Genomic DNA, 12,944 nt, shown 5'->3' with positions numbered 1-12,944 from the left:
AAAAAATTTATTGTTTTGTATGAATTTGTAAGAATATGGGGGTTTTTTTAATCTTAAATTAATTAAACTTACCATATTTTACAGCAGCATTTAGTTGGAATGGAAAGTATGCAAAATATTTTCTTGAATATATTATGGTAGAACAAAATGAATAACCGAGAAAGAATTTACTTTATTCCTTTTATTCTCAGCTGAAAGGTTTCGCCAAATTTGATTAGGGTTATAGTTTTCGTATAGTGCGAGCAAAGTAGTCTTGGCGAGATTTCGCGTTTTTACTTAAACCATTTTTAATTTTTATCATGAGTGGAATAAAATGGTAGTAAGATAAGTGAAAAGAAATAATGGTCAATCAACTGAAAAGAAAACTACCACCATATATCCGTGAGAATTTTGTTGATGATTTGCATCACATGACACAATTATATCGTAACTCAGAAATTACAAAAATCGAAACAGAAAATTTTTAAATTAACCGATTCGGGAATTCGAGAGAAATAACTCAGCTACAAATGGAAAACAATAAACGCTAGCCAAGCAAGGTAAAAAAGTATCATCTTCTTTCGATAACAATTTGTAATGTCATATTGAATTTTCTAGCATTAATTGTTATTCTTGTCAGGCCACAATTATTATTTAGTTTTATCAAGAATTGATAAATATCGAATTCAACATCGTGAAAATTGCTGCTTAGAACTATGAACTACGTACTTTGCATTAATGTTTGACGTTTAGTAATGCTTCTTGAATTCTCATTTCTTTCTACGTGGGTCAGAATATCAACAAGACTTTGAAAATTAATTTAAAAAGAATAAAGCGAAAAAATCATACGTCCGAACAAAAATCACAACACTTTTAGCATTTTCTTCGTTACCATGTGCGTTTGTTTTAGTTTTCAATTCCGCCATTAGACAGTGACTTCAGTGCCCCCTATAGTTCGTTGGAGTTGCGAATTAAAATATTTCATGTAGTTTTGTTAAGAACTATAGAAGTTCTCTTGTTTACCCATTCCAAAATATTAATCTTACCTTATGGGTAGAGCGATATTTCATTGAAAATGATAAGTGTTACGTACACTTTTGGGAGAGAGCTACTGTATAAATTATTATTGTATTGAATAAAATATTACATGTAGAGTAAAAGAAGAAAAAAATACCAATACTTAGAAAGGGCTGGAGGGCGGTATTTTTTTTTTTTTTTTAGGAAAATAAAAATGCAGAATAACACAATTTTGAATTATTAAACAAAAACACTTCGTTCACCAGAATTATATTAGTAAAATTCATGAAGAAGAATGAAAACACATAACCATGTAACATATTCAACGTTGAAATTAAAAGCTTCAAAGTTCTATGCTATTTATCAAGGCGCTGTATTTATTATCTGCGTTGCTGTAGCTACGGTGGAATTTTTTATGTAAGTTTAAATTCGTAAAAATGCTTTGGTCATCTTTGTCAATTGTCTAACTGAAATAAAGGAAGTACGTTTTCGGAAACAAATGTCAACAAACACACATTTTCATTTGCAAATAAAAAATAACGCTAGTTAAGCATAACGTGGAGATAACTCAAAGTTATACAGAAGTTAGTTTATACAGAATTCCAAACTAAATCGAACAGGTCATTTTCAATTTTAATGTGTTTTAAATACAACAATAAACACAACACTTAACAAAAATGTAACAATACATAAAAGAAGGCACATTGCACATACAAATTTTAATAAATACTAACCTTTTTTATGAATCCTTTAGGATAACTGCCGTAAAATAATTTAACGAGCAAGTACAAGACTGAAACGAAAACTCCCAGAATGCACTGCAATGTGACGAAATCGGGACGAAATAATTTCGTGAAAAATTTGAGATTTTTGGTTTCGTCAAATATCACGTGATTCGGTGACGAAAGGATCGTAGAAAATAACGAAATAGTGCTCGAGGATTGCCGAATCGTTAAAATTGAGCGTTTCATTTTTGACAGTGTAGATGTAACCGCAATAGAGGTTTAGCAATGATCTATTCAAACAATATATTCCTCTTTAAAAAATAATAATAAAAAAAAAATCCAAGAAGTAATTCCAGGTTTTTAAAGAAAAACCTATTTGCCAGAATTTGTTTATAAATATCCAACAAAAATTACTTTAACCCCTGCCCCACCCCCCTCTTTACTTTTTTTTAAAATCAAAGCCTCTTCATCGTCTCGTTTTTTAGAGGTACCAGGTATTTTGTGTTGAGATATGCACTGCAGTCTATATATAACTGCAATATGCTGCTTCAAACTGCTTAAAGCCAGAGCTCTCAGCACGAAAATCTTTCTAATTTAATTACAAAAACGCTTCCCCGCCCCCATAATTTTGTGCTTGGATATAATTTAAATTTGTTCACAAACTGGGTGGTCCTCAATTTCTCCTTCGAAAAATTCAGTAACAGGAAGATTAAAAAGGCCCTGTTGTGTAATGTTTGGTCTAACTAGGGGGGGGGGGGGGTTATGACCCCCATGACCCCTCATTGGATCCGCGCTTGACGAGTTTTTTATGTTTCATGGTTCCTTCTTGAATTTAAAATTTAATAACTGTCCTAATAAATGATTCAGTTAAGTTTGAATTAAAATTTGCAGTTACGGTAACTTTGAATGAATCTTTTGTTGTGGTTTCATTTATTTCGCAAATACTTGAACTTTTAATGTACTTACTGGCTTTTGCTATGTACTTGACCCAGTATTTCAAACTTGAATGCAATTTTAAATCCCACTTTTAATGTTTAATTTTGTTAGAAAGTCATGTTGGCTCGCAAAACATGTAAACCACGTCAAGATAACGGAAATCAGTGAAGAAGAGCGCAGTTAACGTGCAGTGCAAATTAACGTGTACGTGGTTTCGTCTAAATTTACATTGGATTAAAAAAAAAAATAAATAATTTGAATTTTGACGCCTTGAGTTCAAATTATGTTTTTCGCAATCACGAGTGTGTGTATGTAGGCGTGCGTGTTTGTGTGTAGGGGTATGTGTATGTGTGTGTAGGCTTGTGTGTTTGTGTCTGTGTGCAGGGCAGGTAATGAGTGTGTGGGTAGTTGTGTGTATGAGTGTTTGTGTTCGTGAGGGCGAGGTATGTGTGTGTAGGCATACATGTTTGTGTCTGTGTGCAGGCATGTATGTGTGGGTAGTTGTATGTGTGTGTGCATGTATGCGTGTGTGTATGTGTTTGTGTGTGTGCAGGTGCGTGTATGTGTGCGCGTGTGTGTAAGGACATGGATGCAACCTGGAGACGGCTTTCGTATAGGAGCAGCATCGTGAGGAACCGGTCGACGGTGATGCTGCAACGGGTGGCGGTGGGAAAATAAAATGATAGGACATCAAAACAGTCAAGTGAGAACAATAAGCAATCGTGATTGCTCAAAAAAAAAACGAGCGATCGATTCATTAATCTCACACCTCAGGACGGAGAAGTCACATGGGGACGCCACCCAAGACAGTGAGTGGTAACTGTCCTGCGGAGAAGTTCCTTCTTTGACCGTGTCATGCCCACTTGGAGGTCACCACACTAACCGATAATGGAAATCAGTGAAGAAGGACGCGGCTAATCCCCAGCGAGATCCCCTGCTGATCAGGGCGGATCCAAGTGAAGGGTGGTCAAGTATTGGGTCTGTCCGCCGCATTCTCCTTTGCGGCGAGGCCCTTTACTAGCGCACACTACCCGATCAGTTCATCATTGGGATGAGATTTCATCGAACCACTCGGTATCCCCCCGGGATTCGAACCCGGGACCAGCTGTGCGAGAGCCATCGGCTTAAACCACCATACACTGGCTGGATACAACTATATTGGGCTTTAACTCGTATATAAACTTAACAATTGGGGAAAAAAGTGCAGGTAACTGAGTGACAACAATAGTAAAATATGTTCATTGTTGCATTTCAGATAATACGTTGTCTTTAAAATTATTCTTTCTTTGATAGACAACACGATAGATGACGCCACTGGCAAAGGTAGTTCCCATTATTTAATACTTTTTTTTCCCGTAGGGTTGCCAACTTAGGGGCTTTCCCCCTAGATTTTTGGGGAAAATTTTAGAATGGTTTTTTTAGGGATATAAAATTTTTAGAGTTAAATTTAGGGGTTTAAATTTTAGGGTTTTATCAGGTAAAAGTGTTTTTTTTAACCTTTGGGAATGCAATGTTCGACTGTTTTTTTTTTTTCAATTTTTTACTTACACACATTTTTTGAGGCTTTTTGAACCATTTGTTTTGGTCAGAAATGATATAAAAATGAAAAAAAAAAAAAAAAAGCCTTAACTCACTCAGCATTGAAAATAGCAATGGCCACTTGATCTTTTAATTTGCCATATGTGGCGTCACAGTAAAAGATCACGTGATTTCATGACGTCACATGAATCATTCCAATCGCATTTAGGGGCTTTTAGTGGTTTTATGAGTTGAGTTTAGGGGGAAACATTTTTAGGAGTTGTCAACCCTGGTTTTCCGTGTTAGATAATCGAGTTATAATAAGTGGAGGGCGAAATGGCAAGTCTTTTCCATTGTTATCAGAAGGGCTAGCTTTACCATTGCGAGTCGAGATGTATGATTTAGGTGGTTAATCACTCTTTTAGGCACACTATTTTTTTTAACACAATATTCGTCTTAATCAAGCTTTTTTATTGTATTGTACGATTGTAGTAAGTCGAAAGTACCTAACTGAGATTGAGTTAAAATTGTCTGCATAACTTTGGGCATTCTCAAAATAATTATACAGAATTTATAATTTTTCCTTTTTTAAAATCAGCACATTTGGTTTCCTTTTATGTGTTTTTTTTTTTTTTTGAGTAATCACGATTGCTTATTGCTTTTATTTGACTATTTTTTTTGGCGTCGTATCATTTTATTTTCCCACCGCCACCCTCCGCACCATCACCGTCGACTGGCTCCTCACGATGCTGCTCCTATAGCGAAAGCCGTCTCCAGGTTGCATCCATGTCCTAACACACGCACACATACACACACATACACCTACACACACATACACAAACACATACACACACGCATACATACAGACACCTACACATACACACACACACACACACACACACACACAAAAACATACACACAACTACCCACACATTCATGCCTGCACACAGACACAAACACATAGGGGAAACCCGGGTAAAGTGAATACCTTAAGCTTTTCTTGATTATTGTCGTTTAGTTATAACTTTAGAAAATGAAACAAATGTTTATAATCAGTCTTCATTTAATGCACTTGCGTAATGCAATAACAATTGTCCTTAATATTAATTACACTATTAGATATAAGGCCAGTTTTCAACAATGGCATCAATATCCACTTTGCCCAACACCCCAGGTAAAGTGGATTTGTTACTAGGGCAAAGCGAACAACAACATTATTTGTCATGAAACTAAACATTGAAAATAAAATAACCATCGAAAATTAAAGGAACATATCCAAAAAAAAAATTTTTTGCTACAATGCTAATTATTGTAGTTGTTGCAAACAAAGAAATTAAACTTAAAAATAAAATAAACGTAGAAAATAAAAAGAACACATTTAAAAACATTTTTTTTCTGCAGTGCTAATTGTTGTTGTATTACAAACAAAGAAACTGAACTTAAGAATAAAATTAAAGGCTTGTATTAAAAAGCATTTTTTTACAATACTAATTATTGCAGTAATTATTGCAACAAGCTAAGAATTTTTTTAAAAAAGTCAACATCCAAAATTTAGGAGGATATTAAAAAAAAAAAAAAAAAAAAAACATTTTTCTGCTACAATACTAATTACTGCAGTTATCACGAACAAAATCATTACCATTTTCGAATGCTGAACACTATGACACCACTCAGTACAAATATGACATTGTATCCTGTTTTCTATTGGCTGATCAGCTTCTTCAATGAACATTTTATCACAGAAAATGCACCTTACATCATCAAATTTCTTTACTTCCTTCTTCTTATGATTCTCTTATGCAGTCCTATGTTTTGTAGTAGAGATTTTTGATTAGTCTTTTTGGTACTTGGTCTTTTTAATAGTCTTCTGAGAAGGTTTAGTCGAAACATCATCTAGTTACTTAATGAAAGTCTTTTTTGATTTTTCAAATTTTTGTCTTTGATTGTCCTTTACTGGAGTACTTGCCTGGAGTGTAGATCTCTGTAGTTTTTATTTAAGTGTTGTTATTGGTTTTACAGGATGAGGAATAGGTAGTAAAACGGAAGGACTGAAGTAGTTCGTAGAACTTTCAGGTTTGAGTGAAGCGGAGGGAACATCATTACCTTAGAATTATTCTGTTTTTTCAGATCCTATGGGAGTATAATGACGGTCTTCAATGGTAGTATTGTCTTGAGATCTTAATATTGAAGGACTTTCAGGTTCGAATGAAGTGACGTGTCACGACCGGGCAAAGTGAATATGGTATTCACTTTGCCCAATCCGCTTTGCCCTTCAGGTACATTTTTGAGGTTACTAAAAATTACTAAAAAACCAGAGCATCTAAACTCGTCATCTACGGATAATTGAAAGCTACATAATCGTACATTAAATCTTACTCATAACAAAGAACATGTCACAAATAGTATTAAAGTTATAAAGGAAACACTAATCTCTGTAAACTAATATTTTTTTCTCTCCAAAACATACTTTGTTCGCTCACTGGCGTTGTATTAGATAAACTTGTCCCGACGTGTTTGCCGCATACGGAGCGGCAACAGGCGACCGTGGCTATGACAACGCGGCTGCCGGCCAACTAATTATTTGGGAGTTATAGGCAAAATTCGTTTTGCCCACTTTAGCCGGGTTTCCCCTATGCCTACACATACATACACATACCCCCCCACACACACATTCATACACACAACTACCCACACAGACACAAACACACATGCCTACACACACACATACACATACCCCTACACACATACACACATACCCCCACACACAAATACACACACGCCTACATACACACACTCGTGATTGCGAAAAACATAATTTGAATTCAAAATGTCAAAATTCAAATTAATTTTTCTTTTTTTTAAAACTTTGTGTGTATATTTTTGTCAGGTAATGCGTAATGCCAGGAGCATACCAATGGGAGGTCACTGGACTACTGCAAGTTTATTCCGACCTGCCAAAAAATTTCATGGTTCGGCAAATTTTCTCTGACGTTTCAGCAAATTTGGAGACATAATTGCAATTTTAAATGACCAAATAATCCCTTTTCATTAGACGTACCTATGTTCTACACACACAAATTTTCAATACACACAAGCACTTGCTCTGTACATCAACATATCTAAATTGCCTTGAACATATGCAAAAACATTATGTATACAAAATTTAAATTTTAAAAAGTGCGTTTTTTATTTCTTGTTTGAGTGTAGGATATTTGAAACCTAGTAGTCTTATAGTTGTAATGGTGACTCAAGTATATGGCGTTTTGGAATGCTTTACCAAGGCACATTCATAATTTGATACTTTGAAAATGTACTAGGAGCAAGACAATGACAGGGGTTCTAAATTTAGTGATCAACACAAGCTGTGTAATAACTTTTTTGACAATAATGGGCATTTTCTTTTGGTAATCTTTTTTAGTAACACACTATTCTTCATACCTATTGCTAGGGGACAATAATTTTACTGAGATAATATGTAAATATGGTGGCATAAAGCAGTGATTAAATGTTGTATTAGGAATATTATTTGCAGAGTCAAATCTTTCTTGCAGCATTTTTTCAGCTAGTTTAATATACTGAATGCTCACAAGGATACATGCAATTTTTAGTAGCAAAAATGCAGAAGGAATGAATTTCTGAAGGAATTAAAATGTGACTTCTAGTAGTTCTTCGCAAGCTAGCCTTAGTAGTATCAATTCTTTTTATGGTTCTTTTGATTCTGTTACAATGTCCATTAACGTGTGATATTGCATAGAAATGCCATTCAGCTCTCAAGTTGACATCCGTTTCGTGACTACATAAATTTAGAAAGTTCTTTCTATTTTTGTTGTTTATTTGAGTAAAGTATTTCAGTACGCCACATGCTGTGTCACCACCAGAACTATAGTACTACTATGTGAGTTCATTTTTTTTAAAACTACACTGAAGCAAGAAATGAAAAACGCACCTTTTTTTTCCTTTCAACTATGTAGATAATGCTTTTGCACGTGTTTAGGCAAGTTACATAAGTTAATGTACAGAGCGTATGTTTGTATGTATTGAAAATTTGTGTGTGTAGATAGTCTACAAATTAACTGCTTAAGCTGTCAATCAAGTATGAACCACTCATTTATGTCCAAATATTTCTGAGTTATCAAATTTAAATAATTATTTTTATACTTAAAATATCTTTTTCCAGTATAATATATTACATAGAGCACACTATACGCAATTTAAGAAAGTGCAATGAAGTTTTCACACTTTTTATTTCTGCTTTAGAGTGTGAATTAACTAGCAACATTGCTCAATTTCAAAGACCTATATCTTTTTTAAAAACCAAATAAACAAAACAATATATATAACATGTATAGTACTTGAATGGAATATTCAATTGGCTAAGAAATTTCGTTTTTAATTCCATCCCATTTTGGTTTACAGGGGTCTAAAAATGTCATTTTTCTCAATTTTCTGATCTTTGAGAGGCTGTAATCTATAAAGGGTAAACAAACACACAATTACAGCTATATTTTTTCATTAGTGTGACTCCAGTGATTAGCTTTTGCCATATTTCACTTTGTGTTTTTATCCCCTAAGCGAGTTATGACCCTTTGAAATGAGTAAAAATTTTACATTTGACCTTGAACTTTGGCCTGCTGCCATTATTTTAATTATTAAGTTACAGCTAAATAACTCAGTGTGTGAGACTATTATCTTATGAACTTTAACATCAAAATGTAAAATGTTCTGCCATGATTGTTATTCAAATAGATTTGGGCCAAAATGCAAAGGTCTAAAAGTCCCATTTTTGACTACGATAATGACTTTTGATGACCTCTAAAAAAATCAAGGGTTAAGGTTAGAGAAAAAATAAAAGTGGTTTTAACCATCATTCATATGCATCTTTTTGGGATATGAGTTCCAAAAAAATTAAAAATGGTCGAGCGCACTCATCCGTTGAATCTGTATGGAATGACCCTTCTTCAAACTTGCAAGAAATAAATACATTAGACTCCGTTTACGGAAAAGATAGACCGAAAGTAAACAAACAGGTTGCCGCCATGCCCACTTTTCGGGATCTTCTCTGGAATGAAAAAAAAAAAAAAAGTTAACTAAAAGGATTCTCGCATTCGCCGTCTGCTTGGCACCAATTTTTTTGTTGTGCAAGCCAAACACGCGATTCGCGTCTCCAAATGGCGCAATTCTTTGTTTATCCAGTCTATCTTTCCCGTGAACGAAGCATAGTGTTTTTGCGGAAATGGATCGATATTTTTGGAACACCATGAAAAGTTCATATTCTGAAGAGTAGTTATCTCTCAAAATGAAGCACAAATCATTCTTCTTCTTTATGTTTTCTCAGGCAAACGGGACTTCGGAGATTATGGAGATTCGGTGGAACCAGTTGAGGGGGTGATATTGGTGGACCAGGACTACCTGCGGGACCGGAAGGTCTACGGCCAGGTGGTCACCACATTCCGTTATGGACGTGAACAGGACGAGGTCATGGGTCTTCACTTCAGTCGACAACTCTATTTGACCCTAGACCAGATTTTCCCTCCAGACCAGGAAACAGAAAAATCAGAACTTCAGGTAAGTATAGGAATTCAGATATACTGTATATGGGGTCCAGGGGCACCCCGTTGGGAGGTTATGAGGAGTCACTGCAACCTTCCAAAAATTTCCTTGTTTAGTAAATTTTGTCTGACAATTCAGCAAATTTATCATCATTCGGCAAATTTTGCCTGACGATTCGGCAAAATTATCATAATTTACCAAATTTTGTCACGACGATTCGACATAATTATCCTCATTCGGAAAAATTTGTCTGACGATTCGGAAAAATTATCATAATTTACCAAATTTTGTCTGACAATTCGGAAAAATTACGATAATTTAGCAAATTTTGTCTGACGGTTCGACAAATATATCATCATTCGGCAAAATTTAGAGTTCTATTTGGAAAAGAGAACTTCCTCCACACCAAAAATTTAAGTTCGGGGCTCAACTGATGGTGGTCTATCTGTGTGTCTGTCTGTGACATCGTAGCTGCTAAACGAAAGAACCGATTATGATTCAACCACTTAACGGATTTGCCCGTATCTCATCCGGGCAAAAGTTACCGGTGAATTTGCATATACCCGTATTTGATTCGGGTATTCTTGTATCTCGTGTTCTTTTCCATTGCCTGTCTGAGTGCAATTCTCATAAAAATAGGTAGGACAAACTATTATTAAACTTAATTATCATAGATGGCTAAACTACGCACCATTTTTTGTGTGTTTACCGCGTTTTCTTGTGGAAAGAGTCATGGAGGGATCCAGAAATTATTCAAAGAGGGGACGATTGCTTTTTTCCCCTTTACCTCTTACTGCGTATCTGATTTACCCCTTCTTAGGGGGGGGTGCCACATTTTTATTTATAACAACTCAAGTACAGAGAATTAACCAAGGAGGTCCCGAACCTGGTCCTTTCTTTTTCATGTGATAGAGGTAGTCTAGAATTGCGTTTTAGAAATTCAATTTCGTTTCATTTGCGATTCAGAAATTCAATGTTTTGAAACCTTTAAAGTACGTCCGCTAAAGTGGTGTGCGGACGATGTGTGAATTACGCATTGTGCTTTAGTGTGTTCGAGAACGTATGCTTCGCACAGTTTGATATTACATGCAATATACCGACAGCACAGTTATCCCATCCAGAGACTGCAGTTTCGTCCTTGTTACGAACTCTTCAGTCTGGAATAGTAAATAACGGGACCGGGAGCAGCTGTCATCTCATTAGCCACGTTCACAACACACTTTTGTACCTCACAAATAACCGCTCCGACTCCGAAAAGAAACCGGTTGAAAAATTATCCGTTTACATATTAAAAGAGGTTATCCATTGTACCAGAGAAAGCGGTTTTTACTCAGTATCCTTACCGGCTACACTCAGCAAGTAGACGAACTTGTTTCGCATAATGAATTCTGGGTAAAAACTCCGCATTTACTCCAGAAGGAAGCAGGAGGGAAAAAAATCCACATTTTCCCAGCAAATAACCGGAAAGCGGGGAAAAGCAGATTATTTGCGGGGTTGCAACGGTCCCATCAGTTGACCGTCTGCGGGTATTTTGACCAACTGCGCAGTGTGTGCTAAAAAACCTTGTTTTATTTAATGATTACTGGACTTCATACGCATCATGAACATGCTTAGGGCTTATACAGACTTATGACTGCATGAAAAATGCCGAGAAAAGGGAAAAGTAAAACGAGAATTCGAGTTTTCACCATGTTTCTGAAGAGGAACCAAAGAGGCTTAAACCTATGAAAGCACGATAATAAAGAGAGTATATCGTATTAAAGTGAATCGTTCATCATTCTTTTACAACGTTTCTTTGTTAAAAGCTTAAAAAACCTCTCATTTTTAAATAGAAAGAAGAGTTTATAAGCCGCATAAATGCAAGTGTTATTATACGCTGTAGTACCGGATTTTCGTCTGCTACAGCTCCCACAATGCACTGCAGTTCCGGTTTTTACCCGCAGTGACGTCAGAAGAATACTGTCCACTGTCCATGGAAACGCGCCTATTAAAGCTCGGCTTGCCAACAAACTGGTAGATAAAGTAAATTTATCTCTCCAGCGAGAATCCACAGACATCTCGCTGTTCAACTCGCAAATTGAAGGCAAAGCTTGGGTACATGCAATAAGTTACCGCCAATTAAGCCAGAACTAAAACCCCAGAACTACATGTAATATACCGACAGCCCGGTTATCACATCCAGAGACTGCCACGGTATATGCATCGTCCGAGACATGAATGCCTCAATCGCCAAATCGATTAACTCCCCTTTTTAAAAAAATCTTCATTTCTGCTATAATCGTACTTTATCAATGCTTATCACGAGAATTCATATTAATGTTTTGGTTCAGTACATTTCTGACCATGTGATGGCAGAAAGTGTAACACAAGGGTCTATTTACTCCTATGACTAATACCATCTTCTTCATAACTTTTCTCTACTTTTTGTTTCATGGAGTTAGTCGATTTGACAAGTGAAGCATCCCATTCATAATCAGATGTTCATAATATTTTTACACTACTATTGTAGGATGATGTGATTCTTAACTGGGGAAAAAATCCAAACAAAAATATTATTTAAATGAAAATTAAATTTTTAACCAAATAAAATAAATACTACTTTTGTTCTTCAAAGAGATCATAAAAAAAGTATTTATTGGAATTTCATAAACACATAAATGCATTATTCAGACTTCCAGAAAGCACAGCAAATAGTTGAATAATTTTTACTTCCTTTTACAAAAAAGGAAGTATTGTATTCGCGCAAAAAATTTCACTCAAAAATCGGCCTTAATTTCCATTTTTCTCACCCCCAAATGAATGTTGATTTTTTTTTTTTTTTTTGACCCGATCACACGTGGATATATGTCTAGGAACATACAGACATCCGAAATATCCATTTTGACGAACCCCGAGTTAATTGCAACGAGTTTTCTCGTGACATCCGTATGTACGTATGTATGTGCGTATGTGTGTATGTATCTCGCGTAACTCAAAAACGGTACGTCCTAGAGAGTTGAAATTAGGTACGTAGACTCCTAGTGGGGTCTAGTTGTGCACCTTCCCTTTTGGTTGCATTCAGATGTTTCAAAGCGGGTCTTTTGCATCTTTTTAGGGGGAAAACATTGTTAATTTCGATGTAAACTCAAGTTGTGTTATAATTTGTCGGACACGTGACGTTATATCGCCAGTTTTCTAGTCGCCAAGTTTTTTCGCAAACTTGGCGACAAATTTGGCGAT

The 12,944-nt window shown here is 35.6% G+C and overlaps 1 protein-coding gene across 1 annotated transcript in view; it reads left to right on the top strand.

The window, feature by feature from the left end:
• LOC129233779 (arrestin, lateral eye-like) overlaps positions 1-12,944 on the top strand; it is a 40,843-nt gene that overhangs the window by 7,070 nt on the left and 20,829 nt on the right. The window contains exon 2 of the mRNA XM_054867756.1: positions 9,511-9,740. Coding sequence (XP_054723731.1) covers positions 9,511-9,740 — 230 coding nt within the window. The remainder of the gene's footprint in view (positions 1-9,510; positions 9,741-12,944) is intronic.

Source organism: Uloborus diversus, unplaced genomic scaffold (genome assembly GCF_026930045.1).
Source record: "Uloborus diversus isolate 005 unplaced genomic scaffold, Udiv.v.3.1 scaffold_714, whole genome shotgun sequence".
NCBI classification, from domain to species: Eukaryota; Metazoa; Arthropoda; class Arachnida; order Araneae; family Uloboridae; genus Uloborus; species Uloborus diversus.
The sequence above is the reverse complement of the archived record's forward strand: the minus strand, read 5'-3'. Positions and strand labels throughout refer to the sequence as shown.